This window comes from Onthophagus taurus, chromosome 1, assembly GCF_036711975.1.
Source record: "Onthophagus taurus isolate NC chromosome 1, IU_Otau_3.0, whole genome shotgun sequence".
NCBI lineage: Eukaryota > Metazoa > Arthropoda > Insecta > Coleoptera > Scarabaeidae > Onthophagus > Onthophagus taurus.
Window position 1 is genome coordinate 17,071,328 of NC_091966.1, and position 20,621 is coordinate 17,091,948.

General features: G+C 34.3%; 1 protein-coding gene across 2 annotated transcripts in view; it reads left to right on the forward strand.

Annotated features, from left to right (window-relative positions):
- Positions 1 to 20,621, forward strand: part of LOC111415754 (ankyrin repeat domain-containing protein 33B-like) — a 74,073-nt gene that overhangs the window by 42,775 nt on the left and 10,677 nt on the right. For both annotated transcript variants that reach the window (XM_023047600.2, XM_023047601.2), the window contains exons 5-6: positions 12,896 to 13,025; positions 13,183 to 13,323. In XM_023047600.2, the coding sequence (XP_022903368.1) occupies positions 12,896 to 13,025; positions 13,183 to 13,323 (271 nt within the window). The remainder of the gene's footprint in view (positions 1 to 12,895; positions 13,026 to 13,182; positions 13,324 to 20,621) is intronic.

The following is a 20,621-nucleotide window of genomic DNA, read 5'->3' on the forward strand; positions in this document are numbered from 1 at the left end:
TGCTAACGTAAAAATGAGCGGATGAAAATTATATTTGGAGGTGTTTTGGGAGCTCTCTTAAAAATACCGAGAACGCTGACGGAGCAACTGGGAAAATGGAAAATGTTCAGGATGAAGTGACTTGAAAATTGGGGGTAAAGTGCTTCCGGGTGGCGAGGAGGAAATTACTTTCATAAATAGTGAAATATTCAATTTGTGTTTTCTTTATTTATTATTTATACGTTTAAACTTATACGTTCATCCGTTTAATATTCTCATTTATATTGTGCAAGGTTTGAAATTTTACGTAAATACTTTTTGACGCATCTTTTTCGTTTTCATTGCCAGAGTAATAAACTAACTGGTAGTAAATATTATTTGTTACGACTTTATGTAGATGAGTTTTAAACGTAAAATATTTTCTTTGTAATATAATTCTTGTGTTTATTTGAATTTAAGATGAAATATTAATTTTGCAACACAATTTCGATTTTATTTTTCTGTAGGCGTGATTGCCTTTAAGCTGTTCTACTTAATAATTAAATACAATCCGGCAAGTGTTTCAATCTACACGAACGAAAGATAATCACTTGCCTTGCCCTAATTTCTTTATTATTAAAATTCACGCTTTTATCGATTTCAGATTATTTTACGTTGATTATAATAGAACGCAACAGCGTGTTATTAAAGATATTCATTTATTAATATAATTAACCTTTTTTGATACTGTTTTTATTAACTCGATCTCACTTGATTTGTAATTTATTGTGTGTACGCGAGATTCGGGCCATGTTTAACGCACGCAAAACAATTTGTGTCATGTTCTTATAACCTTCTGATAGTATCACGTGTATGGATCATAATTTTTCGCACGAAATTTACGTTAGAGGAACAATAGACTTAATCGGTTGAATACCAAATTTATTTTACATTGCGTAGAATAAGAAAGCCAATGAAACCTGAATTATAAATAAAAGCGAAACAAAAAGTGTTTAGTGCTTATAAATAGAATTACACATTTGTTTGCCGTCTCAATATTTGATAACAAAAACCGCAGAGCGTGAAATTCGTGTCAGCACGTTGCACTGTGAAATAAAAAGATGAGAAGATTCGTGCAAACCCACGCCGTTCGTCGTTCCAAATATAAAAATACCACACGTGCATTAGCATGGAATTAAATACTAAACATCTCGAATTTGATCCTTTTGATGTCTTCTTTCCACCGGTTCTACACACAATATTTATTGCTGCGGTGTACCGCAATGCAACGAACGAGAAATTAACTTAACCGAAACGTTCTTTTTATTGTTCCGGTTCAAACGTGAACCAAACTGATTAACACTACAGTAATTGTCCATGAACATCAAAAGAAAACATAGTAATTGTTTGTGGTTTTCATTTAATTACACCCACATTTGAAACAATTCGTAGAATTGTGCATCGATTAATTGGTGCGGTTATTTATCGCAGTATTTCAAAAAATAGTTCTGTTTTGATAATAATCCGACAATTAATGTAAATTATATACCACCAGGAGTTCAGACCTAAATTAATTGTTATTTATTTTAGCAGTTCTGGAGAATGAAAACATAAACAACAATGTTTTGTAGAGTTTTTGCGTTATACAGATTGATCTATAGGGGCAATCAAGAAAATAGTAGTAGAGGTAGCGAGAAAAATACGTACTCAAATGTTTTAAAGTTATATAAAATTTTACGAAAACTACTATCTTTAATTAAACTTCTTTAATTTAAAAGGATGTCAAAAATGATTTATAACAGGTGTCGTGTGTACAACCGTAGAAGATAATGTCATGTTAAACAAACATAATTCTAACTGGTTGTGGCCCATACAGTGTTATGGTTCTCCAAACGTAACTGTATTCGTGTGGTATACACTATCGTGCACGGAAACTAGTTAAGATACGTCGATTGTAAACATTTCGTTAATCTTTCAAATATATTAAACACTAAATGAAGATATATCGTCTATATCTTTATTTAATTCTTCTTTTCTACATCACATAGCGTGCAAATACTTTATTTAACATTTTTATTAAGAGAATTAATTCTGAACTTATTACAAATTACTATCAGTATACTTTGCATTATTATTTAGCCTTTACACTTAATTCGGGAAAATGCAAGCTAGCATTATTGTTTCTATCGTGAGCCATCATAACCTTTTAACTTTAAATCAAAATTGGCTACTGCTTAGTATCAGTTCCTATGATGTAAATTCATTAATAGGTTGTACATATCCATTTCTATTTGATGGCACAACTTAACGCGAAGAGATAAAGTACTGGCACAAAATGGTACAAGAACTGATTAAAAACTTAGCTTGCACCAAATAAATATGTATAAGATCATATAATAATACTATGGTTTAACTTAACTTTAAAGTTATTATGTGATATTTGTCGAAAGGAGTTGAGATAGATCAAGAAGTAAATGACAGACTGACATCCTTAAATACATGCTAATGTATTAATTTGAAAAGTAATTACACGTCCGTTTCTGTAATATTGTTAATAAATTTTTGGACGAACGACGACTTAATATTTGCCAATTCGTTACTTAGCTTACACAATGTAATATGAATCTGCGTTTACGAATGTTTAAAACAATTAAGAAGTTATTGAATATATTACAATGTGTTTGATTTGCACCATTTAAAGGAAAGTTCCATTGCCGGAATGTATTAAAAAGGCATTCCTTAACGCTTGCCAAATGCTGTTGGGTCAGTTGGTGCTGATAGTCACGATAAGAAATATTGGACAGTAATTAGTGGAAAAGAAATTACTTAGAGTTAAGAAGAGGAAAAGTAAATACAACCACATAGAAGAAAGGAAAAGAGAAGTTGGGTTAGGAAGAGGGAGAAGAGGGAAGATGGGTGGCGACGCATCCTGGAACAACAATATATCGAACTTGCTGTGAAGTGGTATGGTACTATAATGAGGAACTTGATACAAAAGGATGGGTTGATTCACTTTATCTATATAGATATGCATTTTAATTAAAATCTAGGCAAAAGTGAACAAAGGAATTTTAAATTTACCCCAACCTCGATAAAGAAATATACTAGACGTATTTATAGACTCTGGTATTGATAAAGGAAAAGGAAATGAATTGGTGCTGTGCAGGGCGAAAGAAGAAGCGAAGGATGAAAGAGAAATAAAGAATGGCAAAAGATTGTGACAATAACAAGATAGCATAATGTGTTGCAGATAGGTTTGTTATTCAGGAATTTTAGTTTATCAGACTTTAGAACCCTAGACCAGTAGAAGGGTTGTTTTCTTATGGAGCTGGTGTCTGGTTTTGTGTAGCATCCACCTTTCTCCATCTGTCGCGCCTTATGAAATGGCTTAAGCTGCCCGGGTTGCACCACAAAGAGGTTGAAGAGGATAGCTGGTTGATCTAAGTGCACAGTACGAAGCACGTGTGTGTACTTTGTTTCGTCCAGTTGCATGGTAGGAAATAATGAAAAATAACGAACCAACTTTTTGAAAAGTTAAAAATTCAAGAACCACTTCTCAAAAACCTCTTAGCAACTATCTGGAAAGTACGTGAATGGAGTTATCAAGATCGCATGGAAAAAGTTTAAGAAGATAGGAAAGACGCTTTTTAAATCTAGAAAATCGCGTAATAATAAATTATTAAATCGTCTCAGTTATTTTCACAAAGGTAGGGGCGAGTCTGTTCTTGCTCTCGTTCGGTTAAGAACCATAAACTTCATTTTATAATACTCAAAGCTAGAGAAATAAGCAATTAAAATTATTTTGAACACTGGATGACTCATTCTAAAATACTTGTGCAATCCCCAGGTTCCAGATATTATCAGTCTTTTGACGTTCGCAATACAAATATGGGGGCGTTGCTGTTTATGTTAGAAATTATATTCATAGTGAACACCTGGATGTTCATCAATTTTCTACAGAATTAGAGCTGGAGTTTTCCTATGAATTACCTCCCGATTTAAAGCTATACATTATTATGACTTATCGTTCTCCGTCAGAAACCTTTACAGACTACTGCATCAAATATACCCGAAGCTTTTATGCCTGAATTTAGTTGTTAACATAAAAAATTTTGCTAAAAAAATGTCTCATTAATATTTACTTTAATTGTAGAGTTTCTCTGTTAAGACTATTAATCTATTAATCTTGAATCATCTTGGAACGCGCAGTTATATAGGGTGGTTTAGATTTTAATTAGGAAACTTTACAAGGATGTAGTACTTGCCAAAATAACACATTTTTTAATATAACCATACGGTCTTAAGCTTTCCTAGCACCCTCTAAGGGGATAAAATTGCGGAAAGATTAATTAAAGGATTTGCAAAGAATTCGAACCAATATTTAGAAAATATTTTCCAGGATTTTACAAGGGATTTTCTCAGAGGAAATTCAATGGTTTTCAGAAGAATTTCATAAGAGTAATTCCACCCTCGGTATGAGATGCTAACGATGTAAATAATTATTTTCTTTAATCTCAAAATCAATCTGCCTGTGACCCTGACTTATTGCACGTTTATAGCAGTGGCTATAGCAGTTGCTTCTGAGGGAGTGGTGTTTCGGGCACTGAATCGAATTACAACAAATGCTGTTAGCAATAATGGAAAAGCAAGGCGAATGCTTCTACTAAGTTCTCTGATCATATTGCGCTATGTTTGTCACATGGTAAACTTTTGCATTGAGAATTCTATATTTCTTGAATAATGGAAGAGTGCTCTTGTTACACCTGTTCCTAAAGCTAGTAGTTGCTAGTAGGTTTGTCAGTTGTAGGATCTACGGCCAATTAGTATTGTACCCGTATGGGTAAAGTTATAGAAACAATACCGACTAGGTTATGGGAACATTTAAACGCTTACAGTATGCTTCCTTCTTTTTAATTGAGCTTCCGTTCTGGGTTCAGTTGCACGACGGCTCACTTGGATGTCACTGATAATATACTTCGTGGAATTGACAATAGATTGGCGACTATCCTTGTTCTTGATTTTTCTAAAGCATTCGATACCTAGCATCACCCGCTACTGGTTGTAGTCCTTCATTATATTGAATTATCGCAATCTCCACTTACTTCTAATAGAAAGCTGTCTGTACAGGGTAGTGTCTTGTTAAGTGTACCACAGAGTTCACAGAGTTCCTTGGACCTATTTTGTTCTCAATTTACATTTCTCATCAAGATTTCTCGCTTCTTCGTAGAGCCCATATGTACGCTGACGATATTCAGCTTTATTACACTTTCCTTGCTTCAAATTTTGCCCCAGCCCAATGACATAACTATTAATCTTACGAAGTCATCGATGATAGTCTTTGGTACTTTGAGTGTACCAACCGGCTCTGACATTTTGCAAGTAGTTACTATTGATTGCGATTTACGATTACAATCAATCACATACCGGTGATCTTCTGCGTCGTGCATATGCAACCATGAAAATGCTTTATAATAGTAGATACTTATATAATAATAATAATAATAATCTGCCTTTATTTCCAGAGCAAAGAGAACAACAATAATAATAGTAGCTATAGTTACTATAATGCAAAATAAAGATAACCAAAAAAGAAAAAAAACAATATTTAAAAAGAAAAATAACTTAAATACAAAACAGGTGGAAATCCTAAGGCGAAGTTCAGAATGCGACCATAATATGGCCCGCTTCTGCTCTTCCACTTAACCTTAAAATAATTGCACTTTTATTCAATCGTAGTACATGCCAACTCCTAAAAACTAAAACTATTAATTGATTCTGCATTATAATCTTCATTTCACTTATAATCTAACTTGTATATGAGCTAATAACGTTCTGAAAGCACCCTCCCTTTTAGCCCTAATGATGACGGGGATAGAATTATACAACTTATAGTCACAGTAGCTAAACGCACGACAAAACAAAGCTGTACTACTATGAGCAGGCGGATTAACAACATTTTTATTTCTAATATTTATACTGTGTAGATCCCCTCTAAACTGAATCTTTTTACTCAAATAATTAGGCGAGCCAGTTGTGACAACCTTGTGATACAGCACTGAAGCCTGTAGAGTATAACGATTGTGAATATTCAGCCAAGTTAACTCTTTAAGCTTATGAGAGATTCTTTCAAATTTTTTTATTCTGAATATATATCTCATGCAAGCGTTCTGCACTCTTTGCACTCTCAATCTTTCCATGGAATCCAAACATGGATAGTAGACAGGAATACAATAATTAAGCAAAGACAGTACAAAACATTCACAAAGCATCTTCATTTTTAAATTAAAAATATCTTTGAAAGAGTAGAGTAATTTTAATTTCAAAAAACAAACACTTAATGTTTTAGTAATGTGCTGTTTGTACCTAAAGGCATTATCAACAACTAGCCCAAGATTCCTTGCCTGATCAACAATAGCTATATTGCAACCGTTCAACCTAAGAATCAGATTAGCTTTCAATTCCTCGACTTCCACATTTCTGCCAAACAGAATAACTACACTTTTATCAGGGTTTAATATCATGGCGTGATTCTTTGCAAATTCACTGACATTCGCTAAGTCCTTATTAATTTTCCATGCTGCCCCCTCATATTCACGAAACGGAACTTGTACTTGTACTTTCTGCCTTGCTAGAATTTGAGTGGAAAACCATCGAAAAACAGCTCAACCTTTGGGAATACTTCTTCTTAAACCGTTGCACATACAATAATATATTGCTTTCTTCTAATGTAATTTCTTATTTTTTTATTTATTTACACTATTAAGTCATGATGTTATTCTCTTTTGGTGTAATAATTGGGTTTAATAAATATTATTATTATTATCGCCAGACATTTCTACCAATTTAAAGAGATTTGAAACTATTTAAATTCTCTTTTAAAAACATATTTACGTAAAGTGTTTGTTTCTGTCATTCAGACTCACTTTCTGTTATCTCTAATAATAAAAAGAAACTTTTTTAATCATCCATGTTTATTTTCTATTGTCAAATGCAGTTTTGTAATGTAGGTCGCGGTTTCCTGCTTGAATGGAGAGGAACGATTTACGGATTGTCATAACAATACGCATCGTGCGGTTTGTTTATGTAATGGTAAGGACGTTCTGCATGTTGTAAATCGGAAGGATACGTCGCCACAAAAATATTTATGCGTTTCGGAAAACTCGTTTCATTGTTTCCACGTCTTTGTGTCTTTTAGCGCCGTCGAGGTTGCGGTAATATTAGGTACTTTGAATTTACTGCCGCATCTGGTCTGCTTTTTAGTAAAACAGAATTTTGCGTGTTCGTTTCTATCAAAGAACGGAATTTCAAATTAAAAAAAATGTTTAAAATTTTCGTATGTAATTTCGTTTATCCTGGCACCGATCCCAGGGATCAATCTCTTTAGAAGTACGTAAGAAGTTTTCTTACGATTGATTTGTTGAAAGTTTTACTAAAATTAAATCTATAAGATTTAAGATGGTTCTTCGAAATGGTGTATTAAGATGGTCTAAATTTAAATAGGAAAATAACTTTTGATATGGTTCGGAATTATATTTTATTAATTTTGTGTAGCTGATTGTATATTGATGACAATATTCGTATCGATATGATGAGTTTTGTACGTCACCGTGGCGATTAATATTACGCAGAGCTCTAAAAATATTTTCCAACCGACGAGTTATGAATCCCCAGTCAATTTTTGGCACGAATAATGTAAATTGAAGCCTCGCGCGTAACAAAAACCAGGTGCCTTTATGTTTATATTAAAAAAAGTCGACATAAAAAAAATCTCGATCCTCGTTATCAACGTCACACGATATTTAATTTTAAAAAATATATTAAAATATTAACCCACTAAAAAATTAAACTATTCAATTAATTATTCGTTTCTAATAGATACACATCAAAGCTCAAGATATTAAAGTGCAAAACCTTGTACTCCTTCCGATCCGCGCATATCCATAATGAAAGAGGATATCTCTAAAACGAATGGTTTGCTATGACCTGCGCTTTACTCGAGGATTTGACGTTCTAGATCTCTGCAAACAATCCCTGCAAGGATAAGTACAATCCGGGTGTTTCAGGGCCGGTAATGCATTCGATGTCGCGGGGACACATACACAATAAACTCGGTATATTCTGTGGTTTCCTTGACTGACTTATCGTTGCGGTCGTCCCTTTGTATCAAGGACCCTCTTGTTAGCGGTTACGATGTAAAGCGGTTATGTGAAAAGGGTAAAACGTAATTTACAAGTACGAACGTGTGTTACATGTTCATTGTGAAATAGAACGTCGACAGTTTTATACATTGTTACGATTCAATGAATGGTATCAGTTTTGTAAGGGTGTTCCATACCGCTTAAAAAAATTAAACCTGGATATGTTTGTAGATAGGTTATTTATGACGTCAAGAAATCTGAAACTGCTAAGGTTGGTGAACCTTGGAAACTGCATCACGTGCATTGCTTATTCAAATAAACACAAGTTAAATCCCGTCAGATAGTGATGCCGTCAGTTGTATTAAATGTAGAATTCCTCCTTTTTAAATTACAGCAAAACCTTGTTAGAACGAACTTCGGATATAACGGAGAATTTTAAGTCATACTATTAATATTATTTATTTAATACATCATCAACTCTAGATGGCTCTCTGCATGTTTTCAATTTATCATTTGTGTCAAAAGAGACTATATCCCATGGAAATTGTTGACTAAATTTTGAACTGAGTTGCAAAATCGGCCAAATCCACTGCTATTTGTGCATCAGAACTATCAGAAGCGGCCGAATCCACCGCGCATGGTTGATTTGGTTGATGGTACCTCCTTAACTATCTTATAGAAACGCTGAATTTTTGTTCATTGCGGTTATTACGTCGTGTAATATGGAAATTAACGTTGAAGAAGAAACTGATAAACCACGGAAACGCCAATATACGGATACGACCAATATCGTGGAAAAGAAACAGTGATAAAATAATGAGGTGTGTAATGGCGGTAAATTTTAGAGAGTATGTGCTCAAATATTTATTTGCAGATATTCATCAGCTACTCCTCCGAAGATGCCTACATGTGGGCATAATACAAAGTCCTTCAGATGATCAACAATTAGTAAAGAAATTATTATATTTCCAAACGCGATACACAGTACCCCGAAGAATCTAAAACAAGATTCTTTTATACTAAAATATATTGAGGTGAATTTAACCAGACAAAGAAAACCAGTCAATAACAGCAGGACAGGAAAATTGTTTTCCTTAACATTTTTGATTTTGGATATTAAGGAACTACAAAGCATGTTTGCCATCCAACATTTCTTAAAGTTCTTAGTATTACTAGACACAGGGTAGAAGGAGTGGCACGACGTTAGTTCCTTGAGGGTAAGATTCCACAAGAAAAGAGGGGTGGTGATCAAAAGACTGCTAAGTTTACTTCAAATTGCGCTGCTATTAAACTTTTATTAAGCAATTCAAATGCACAGAATCCCATTACTGCAGGGAACGAAGTCGAAGGTACTATCTCAGTAGTGATCTCTCCATTTCAAAAATATGGAGAATGTACGAAAAGCAAGTTCAAGATCCCGTCCTTAGTGTTAAGCAATGCTACTTCCGTAAGGTTTTTATAACTTTTTTAAATATTGGGTTTGGAACACCACAAACGGGCATGTGTTCAAAATGTGTTGAATCTAAAAAGACTGCATTTTTAACGGAAAAAAGGATCCATAAGCTTCGTGCAAAGGCTTTTTTAGCCTATTGAAGAAAAAAAAAAGACGGAATATGCACTATAAGCTTTGACTGTCAAAAAAATTTCGCTATTCCAAAACTTCCTGATCAGGCCGGAAATTTTATTTATATAACTTTTCTATCGTCCAAGGTAGTTCCAAGGATCCTTTAAAAGGGAACACGTTTTTATACATCTGGGGAGAACATGATTTACCAAAAGGATCTAATGAAATAGCGTCTTGTGTTTATCACAAACTGCAACATATAGATTTTACAGGAATTTCTCTACAACGATGCGTTGCAGATTGCTGTGGAGGCCAAAACAAAAATTCTTATGTTAATGCTTGGAAAGTGCCATTAAGACGCCTTCAATTTTTGAAAAAATAGCATGCATTTTCCATGTTCCTGGGCATTCATTTATTCGGCCCGATAGAGTGTTTGCAGGGGTAGAAAAAGTCATCAGAAAGAAGAAGGTACCTTCTCAATCAGAGAAATTTTACACAATTTTGCAAAGCTATGGCCAGGTATTTCACTTGGGAAGTGAAGTTCCTGATCTTGATTGGAAAAGTGAAGTTAATGCAGTGGCATTTCAAGTTTCAAAGAGTAGCATTCTTATTTAAGGAGAATTTACTTATAAGTCCGAGCTAGAGGGTTACAGTGGAGTTTGTACAAAGGGAAAATGTGCAAACAAAGCAAATCCTAAACAAATTTCTACCGGAAAGATCCTAAATGCCAAACCTAGAACTACTGGAAAGGGGTAGACGTTTCGCCAAGATATCACCTGACATTTCAGTGCATTGTCGTAGTTTCCTGCAGGCAGACTGAAAGTTTGTCAACATCTAAAAGGCGTTAGACCTCGCAAAATGTTTTCTAAAAACCGATTCAACATTTTTGAAAATCTTTTGATATTTTTTAAGAAATCGAAGTCTTAAAAATTTGAAAATTCTTTATTAAACCCCGGAAATGTTACAATTTCGTACGTCAAAGGAACGTATACGTGTAAATGTGCAAGAAAATACGAAGTAGTCGATTCCTTGCCGCATAAATAAACTCGGAGGCTTTCGAAGACCACAACTTGGCGAATTTTGCATCTGGATTTGGGCCTAACCCGTACAAGATCCTACTGACCAAAGAGTTCAAAGTTTCGCTAAATTGGAATGTGTCCACAAAAAGTTACTATTTGGTGTCGATTTCGGACTGGCGGTATCATAATAACCAATTTCTTTTGACCTGAATTCAGCGATATGGACGTGGACGCCATGTGCTTCTAAGATGGCCCAACGTGCCACACAACGAATGGACATTCTGCATGAACTGTCAAATGTAGAATATCTATATACAGTGTCTTTGTAATTTAAATCTCAGAAACATATTAAGTTTTGTATTCTTTGTTAAATATTTTAGGCATACTTGTTTTTTTCTTCCTGCCATATTCTAATTCTTTGAAATTTGTTTCATCTTTATGACCCTACTTTTAATAGGTGCATTACGGTTCCATCCATCGTACTGTAAATCTCTAACAAACGGGCGTCATGTCATTATCAATTTTGACTCAAGTCTTCAACATATTCTATCAAGTCAAGGTTATACAAAATCGAGCTTTCTTCAAGGCTACATCATATCTCTATAAGATCTGAACCAATACTGCATCTAGGAGTAACTACATCAAATTTCCTTCTAGGTTATACAAAATTTCCATAGGTTCTTTCTTATTAAATCTGCATAAGCTCTTTGAATTCTACATTAAATTTGACTTGACAGATTTTTATGAAGTCTGCGTTAATACAATTCCGTATAAAGATACATAATCTCTGTATCGAGTCTCATGTTTTTATTAAGTCAAAATTGAGATTTAAAGTAGAATTAATGAAGGCTTAAGAGAAACTTTAATGCCAAAGGTATAACGCAGATTTGACTTCAAAAATTGAACACTTTAAGTCTATGTAGCATGCTTCTATCAAACTAACATTACAACACACGAATAGAATGCAAATTAAAAATTGTATATAACGGACTTTTAACTATAACGGACACTCCCTTCCGCATATTAGTCCGTTTTTTTACTGTATTTATCTATAAACTCTTTTAATGTTTCAACCTGTAACGTAAATTCAATAATTACAAAATAATCCTCATCAATTCTGTGCGCGTTGCAACTCTCATAATCAGTAGCTTTGGAGAACAGGTACTACGTTGAATTTCCAGACGGTTCGATAGTGTAAACGCATTTCGTTTGGGTCGGGTCAGGATCTAAATGTCAACCGTTTCGAGTATGCAGATGGGCCTTGTTGTAGCTCGTGGTAGCTTTACATCTACGGGCAAGATAAATTGTGCAATTTGTATTTACGGACGCGTTTCTACTCGGTTTTGTGTGACCACAAAAAAAACATTGGGTGGAAACTATTTAGACGAGAAACGGCCGATGTTTTCGTTTGGTAGTTGGAACTGTTTTAACAAAATAGTATCGTGCCAGTTCTATGTCTATAAATAATACAAGTTTTACTAGTAAAGGTCGAACATTCGACATAAAAGTAAACATCTTGAAAGTTACATGTTTGCCAATGATGTACACGTCATGTATCCATTTATTTCTACTTTTTTTGATTGACTTAAAGTTTTCATAAACAAAATTCGTTTTACAAAAGGGTTTGATCTTGAAAACGTCGGTGTTGTAGCTGTCGGTACCAATTTATGCACCGAAATCTTTAATTTAACTTGACCACATTACGTTACAAATTTGAGTTACGACGTCTTCCGAAAATATAACCGTCTATGATGAACGCGGTTCGAATCGTTTGATCTCAGCCTCTTCGTGTTTATGTACTTTGTAAAGTTGGAATTACTCAAGTTCGCTTTCTACATATTCTAATTCTACATATTCTAAAATTAAGCTCGACATTAAACAGCAAACAAATGATACCATTTCTGTATCTGCAGAATATTACGTACTTCTCTAAAATACTAACAAATCATATATTCAAAGATCATATTGAAACCTTAACGGTTATATTGTTTGTGCTATTAATCATAATAATTCTCTTCATTTACATGAACAGGTTGAGTGAAAACGTCAAAGAGTAAAATCGATAGTGCATTCGGGGGATAATGAAATTTGTTGCCTTATTTTCACGGGCGTAAAGTTCACTTGAGAGAACTTTGTAACGCACTACACTTAACGTCCTAATAAAATTAGGAAGCTCTTTTCAAGAAAATATTTTATATTATTTTTTTTTGTTTCAGACTGCTTTAAGTTACATAGCATCCAACGGCTCTGTGGAAATATTAGACCAAATATTACAACTACCGAATTTAGATCCAAATATATCCGACAATGAAGGAAACACGCCATTACATTTCGCCGCTCAAGCAGGTAAATAATGACCCAATTTTCTACATTATTTCAACACGAATAATCCAGCTAACATCGTTTACTGTCATATGAACGTTGAATAAAGTAGCACTTTCTACCTACGACACGTTCTAATAATAATTTTTAGTCTCACGAGGCATTTTATTTTTCATTTTAGGACAAGTTGAATGTCTGAATTGTATGTTAACGCGTTGCAGAGGTATAGAGATCGACTCAAGAAACAATTTGGGATTTACACCACTCATGAAAGCCGCATTGCAAGGGAGAAATAAGTGTGCCAAACTTCTTTTATTTGCTGGTAAGTCAAACAGAATTTTGCCCAAAACAATGTTTTCTATTTTAATTGTTTTGACTATCACTTTTGCGCGTATAAGTAAACGTGTCTAATAGGAATACCATGTTTTTGAACCAAAAACTCTTTATCATAGAATTGTTCAGATCATAAATTGTCTTAAATAAGCGTGATAACCTGATCTGTTCTATAACGGTTTAACCTACAACTACTATTTTCGTTTGTGTTGTTGAAATTTATAGTTTGGCAAATTTTAAAGGTTCTGTTATCATTTATTATTCCAAATTTATCGTTATTTTAATCATATCCTTTTGACTTAAATAAAAACAAAGTTTATTTTAAAATTTAATTTTGTGTATAGTAACAAATAAAAATCAAAGGTTATAGAACAAAGTCTTATATTGATTATAACTGTTAAAATATTTACATCCCGAACATATAAAAGGGCACCAAGACCCCTTTCCTAGGACCGAACCAGGAAAGGACGTCGCAATATACAGCCTGATTCAGAGTAAGCGCCTTATTTTTTTTTAGCCACACTATGGGTACTACTTTCAAAATATTTGGCAGTAATATGTTTTAGGATATTCTCTACACGATGGTGATATCATATTTTCAATTGGACGAATTATTCCAAATAAATAAATAAGTAGATGTTTATTACAAAATAAAGTTTAAATGTTTCTTTTGTGTCTAGCGCTACTTGATATTTGGACAAAAATAACATCGAGTGTAAAACATTCATGCGCTACTAGATTAAAATGTGTGCTTTTTGATGGGGAAGGAAAGGAACTTTAAAAAAAACACAATACTGTCGTATAAAGAATGTTTTTAGGATCCCAATAAAAAAAAAAAAAATTTGGCATTCCATTTAAAAAAAAAAAGTTGACAGTCGCCATTTTGAAATAATTCGACCAATTGAAAATATGATATCACCATCGTGTAGAGAATGTCCTAAAACATATTACTGCCAAATATGTTGAAAGTAGTACCCATAGTGTAGCTTAAAAAAAAATAAGGCGCTTACTCTGAATCAGGCTGTATATTTTATTTGAATTCACTGTGCTAATCGTCGGTTATGAACATCACTATTTCGTTCTCATATACAATTTTTTTGCTAAGTTACCACAACTACGCGCACTCGTTAAGTTCTTGATTAATTATTTTGAATTATTGCTGGTTTCACCTCAAATAAGATACTACGATATCAGCTATGACTCTCTTAATAATAATAATAATAATGAAATGGCGAAGTTCAGTGCCGAGACACTGCTCAACTTAACTTTAAATTCCATTATAATACTGCTTATATTATTCCAACGTTCAACAACAAGCGAACAAACTTGACCGAAAATTTAACAAAACTAAAAACAATATGTAATAATAATATAAAAAAATAAAATAAAAAAAATTTAAATTCTTAAATAATAAATAAATACCTCTGCCAACACAAACAGAAACAAAAAAGTACCTTCGCCTTACATTTAAACAGTTAAGATGACCGTCTGTTGATCAAGTACGAAAGCAATTAAACAGTCGCTTTTTAAATGAGGAGACGCTTGCAAGCAGTTTCGTTTCAGTGGGCAAATCATTGTACATCTTTACAATCTGGTAACTGAAGCTCCCCTGGACCACAAGTTCAAGTTATGAATGTCAGTGCGGATTGAATTTTTTTACATAAATATTGCAGCTTTTCTCTCTGAATTATGTTGTAATAAAACATACAACAATGCAGCTGCCTCCTACGGATCATATTAAGCCATTTTACCTCTATTAACTTATATGAAATTCTGTTATACTTCCTAATCCCAAAAACAAATCGCAGACAGACGTTCTGAGCCCTCTGTATGCACTACTCATCAATCCTAAGTAAAGACGGCCCACACTACATCTCCAAAATAGAATTTTGATAAATCAGCGCATTACAAAGTAAAATCTTAGTGTTGACAGTGAGAAGATGGCGAAAGGGGTACAGAGCTTTTAGTTTACCAAACGCACCCTGAAGCATACTTGACACGTGACGCCGGAATCTCAAATCCGAATCCATCACCAACCTTAAATTACGTGCTTCAGATACAGTGGGGAGCGTTGATCCGTGGACCGTTACCTTTACATCTCCACCATAACGCAAAATATACGCCCTTCGCCCAAATATTATGACTTTTGATTTATTCGGATTGATTATTAAACTGTGATGGTTGGCGGCAGTCACCAGATCTGACAATTCTGTATTCAATAAATTCAGATAATGTTGCTGTTCGTGAGGTTTATATGATATATACACCTGAGTATTATCTGCGTAAAAATGAATTTTGCAGTACTTAAAAATATTACTTAAAGGTGCTGTGTAAATTGAGAACAGGGTTGGGGAGAGCACAGAAAACGTATATTAGATTGATGGTTAGACAGCTGCACATATTGTTGTCGACCCCTAATGAAATTCTCAAAGAATGAAACTGCCGAATCTTCCAGCCCATAGTGCTTTAAAATAGTTAGTAAGAGGTTGTGATTTACTGTATCAAACGCTTTCGTGTAGTCCAATAGAACAAGTATGTCCCCTCTATCTGTTGCACCCATTATATCAGCGATTACACACCTTAAAGCAGTCGTACAACTATAACCATGTCTAAATCCAGACTGAACCGAAGGAAGGAATGATGTTATTAATTTCCAGGTGATGCTGCATCTGAACATTTATAATTTTTCCATGATTTTTGACATTGCCGTTAGTATACTTATTGGGCGAAGGTCAGCAACGAGGATTGGATTAGCAACTTTTGGTATCGGGCGCACGACTGCTACTTTCCACAAGGAAGGAAATACACTATTTTGAATACAAAAATTAACAACATGTGTGACATAAGGCAGTTGAAATGGCATACAGTACTTTAATGTTTTAACCGATACTCCATCGGTACCAAGTGCATTGGATTTAATTGATTTTAAAATCTTCAGAACATCGCTTTCAGAGACTGTAGAAAATCCGAGAGGGTTTACAACACGTTCATTTAAGTTGGAATACTTATTATTATCAACGGTGGTATTGGTGCTGGGAAGCGAATCAATAAAGAAATCGTTAATAATAGAAGCATTTTGAAAGTGGTTAGGAAGTGATCTATGTTTGGACAATACGCAATTGCGATGCGTATTTGTAACCAAGTTACGCGCCAGATCCAGTAGCACTAGTATATTTTCATTTAGAAATCTAACTTTTTCATGTTTAGTCTGAATCTCATATAAAATTCGCCAGGGCAATGATGCGAAGAAGTGCTCACAAAACATGAACTCGTTAAATCCAACGTAATTCCAATATGTCTTGAACAGGGGTACAACCTGTGGTGTATGCAGCTCGACAAAGACCAGACAATGATCCGACAAATCATTATCCAACACTCCACTATCAGACACTAATTTATCGTTGGAGAACAGAATAACATCAAGCAAGGTGGCAGTTTTCGGTGTGACTCGTCTTGGCTCGTTAATTAGCCGGTGTAGTCCAAACACCTCCAGTGTATTAATTAATTCAGAAACAGCTGCCGTGTCAGATTTGAGCATATCTATGTTAAAGTCCCCAACGTATAAAACATCATCAGCCAATAAAGTAACTTGTGCCAATACTTCTTCAAAAGAAGCTATAAAGTCTCCAGCAACTATGTTTGGGGGCTTATAAATAACACCACACGATAACGATAATTTCTTCAGTGAAACCCTTATCCATAATTGTTGCATATCATCTATTTGTAGATTGTATTCTCTCCTTTATTGCATTCGTAATCGTGCTTGAGGAGTACTTGAAGCTCTTGGCACCCTGAAAGCTGTAGTCCTTGATGTATACATTTTGGCGATTACTTCCTTTTTTGTCCCTTGATACCTTCATATATTTAGTGTTTGTTTCCTTTATCATGTGTATCTTTTTCGTGCTCGCTTCTATCTTTCTGAACACTTTAATCATTTCTTCCCGCGTGCGACTCATACTCGGTATATCGTCGGCGTTAACCCAACCCAACCTAACCCTCCTTTGTGAAGGTTACCGATCCCCAAGTGCAGTGCCACATTGAATATTACTGCATTTCCTTGGTTCACTCCCGATTTTATTTTGAACATTCCGATTTGGCATCCGGTATCTGTACTTCTACTGCCGAGTTGTCCATTGTACATCACCATTCTCACAAGTTTGCAGGGTATTTCTATCAGTTTCACTTCCCCCTCAAGCTTATTCCTGTCTGTTTGCTCACAGCACTCCTCTAAGGTGCCTCTGTAATTATCACATACAGATTTGTCTCCTTTCTAATGTGGTACGATTACTCCCACCTTCCATTTCTCGGGAATCCTTTCTTCCGCCCAGCAGGTTGTTATCAGGTCATTCCCTTTCTATTAGTACTACCCCTTCTCTGCTTCTTTTTTGTTTTTACACGCACTGTTTTTGGGTTGATACCCTGTTATTTCCATCTTAATTATCTTGTAGAAGTTCCTCTATATATTCTCCACTTTTCCTCTAATATACTCTTATCTATTTACACTATACTTATGTTTATTGGTTATATTTTGGTTTATGTACAAAATTAATACAAAGGATGTATTGCCCCCCGGCATTTATTGCAGTACGATTTCACCTTAGTCATTTCTTGTATACGTTTCGTCGTTTTTACTATGGATGATTGTCCATTCATCAATTCTGTAAAGCAATCAAACGGAGTATGGTTGTAACCACAATTACGAATTCTGCTCAAAGTAGCTGTTTGTCACCTTTGAAGTCATTAGTACTCATCAGTAACTGCCATTAGGAGTCCGTTATCGATGTGGAACAAAAGATGTCCAAATCGTACTGAATAGATTTTCCGCGATGTTTTGTACAGGTTGTGAAACTGTATCTAATTTATTTAAATAGATTTTGTGTATAACGAGAAGTTGCCATCTTCAATCTTTCAAAATCAGTTATATAAGATCGTGTCTTCAGCGTCCTCGATAATGTAAAGTATCGTGATGACTGCAGGAACTCATTTGTTTCATTGAAAATTCTGACATTTCCTTCATTGTACCTATACCCCAGCATACTATATATTAAGGTACAAAGTCAGCACTTTGTCACACATGGTGAAGTCCATAACCACCACACTAGAAACAATACCTAAATATTCCAGATTATCAAAGGGTCACCAAAGTGTGAATATTGTTGCTGTTAAGTTTTTTAACAAACTGCCAGTCACTGTCGGCGGATTGCCTCTTAAATCTCTAAGGAACTTCTTGATTGAGCGGGAATACTACTCATGCACTCACTTTTTAAACGACACAATTACGTCCGAAAATTTCAATATATGTGTATCGGAATCGTAATTATTTTTGACTATGACTATTTTTGTTGCGTTTATTTTTGGAATTACTACTATTTTTGTTATGATTAATCTATTGCGTTTGCTTTGTTATAATTATTATTATACTTGTCTGTACGGTTATTGTAGTAGTGATTGACGAGTGTAACACTTGAATGTTTTTGCACAATAAAGATATTATTATTATTATATGCTACAAAGACTTACTACAATTTCATCTTATAAAGCCGAGGTCGAGGCTCAGTGATTAATATCACATCAACTTGAAGCTAGTTAAGCAACAAACGACTTCTGCTTTATTTGATAAAGTTGTAGATCTTTTGAATGATTAAGCCGAGGTTGCTCACGGCCGAGACGTTGCAATATGATGACAAGTTTCAGGTTGATAATTATTTTGTTAATCGTTGATTCGTCAGAACTCGATCGTCCTTCACGTCAAAGAAATTCCTGGCTGTAAATATGTGATTTATTCCTCGTATCGAAAGAAATCTCTACTCGCACAATACTCTACCTATTCACACCTCAAACATCTTTGTAACAGAAAACATTTAATGGCCCACATCAACTACTGTGAGTATCTCAAACGACACCAACGCAATAATCCAAGTGTACCTTCTCGTGTTCTCTTCACCCAAACACTCCAGGAAATGTTTCTGGAACACTTAGTCAGTTAAATGTTCCTCGTGCTTTTAAATATTCTCTGTATATTAAAGTATATGAAAAGAAGGCAATACTTAAACGATACATTCCACCTCCAGCCATCTCAAATGCTGATCCTCTATAATTCATATTTAAAATATCTTATCTATGCAATAAAAATCACTCATTCATCTTCTCATCTCTTTCATATAAGATACGATTTTCCTACAACAGATGCCCTGCATTAAAATCTTTGCTTATAACCGCATATTTAGTACTAGATATTCCTCGTCTTCTAACAGGGTTACAAGCAACATATTGATCACACCTTCTCTTTCCCTTCTCAAATTTAACTAAATTCGCCTTAATTTCGTTTCTGGCCTACAAATAGTTGATACTGTTCTATGTCATCTTTACAACTATTTAGAATTTTCCGCAATTACTTATTTCGTATAGCCACTCCTATTCGAAAATTCCATCACATAATTTATGTATTTAACAAGACACGAAATTCCACGTGCTTGTCCCGCAATTATTAGGATAACAGCCTCTTCTGTAAACCCTTTTCCACTGCAATCATATTTGGTCGCAAGTGTCTTGTAACTACAAGGCTCCTCTCTCGAGCATTTTAGATCTCAGGTACGTGGCTAGAGTGGGGTTATGACCAATTCTCTTTATTTTGCATTCGAGATGTGTAATAAAAATTGTAACCCTGAATCACAATTGATACCATGTCTTAATAAATTTTTATCTCGGAGTGTTGGTTTATTAAAGTTAGTAAATAAGTACTGCTTCTTCAATCGTTATTAAATTGGTACATAATAAAATTTCCTCCTTTTAAATAAAATTTCATATAATAATAATAAACATTGTATAGATTCCATCAGTTTCTAACCAACAAAGACCGATTATTAAATGATAACATTGGCGTTCTACGCCTATATTCGAGTTGTAAAGGCTTAGAACTCATTAACAGATGCTGAAATAATCGTTTAAATCCGGTGTTGGTTGGCTTCTTACTAAGTTCTCCTCAGTTTCGTTAGTCTTCAGATGTGAAACTGACAAACTGTTTCTAGCATCATCTTTCTTTGATTATAAAATTTTCCGTTATAAAATATTTCGTAGAGATTTGTGTTATAAAGCAACAATATATATTATAATAAATGTTAATAAAACATTGATTTCAATAGTGTGACAACCTAATAGGTATTTTGTTACAAATCGATCACCATTCCTAACTAATCCTTTGATCTTCATTGTCGCAGTAAATGGAATTAATACATAATCAATTAAATCAACCATGTTTACTATTCGATTACACGTCCAACTCTAAAG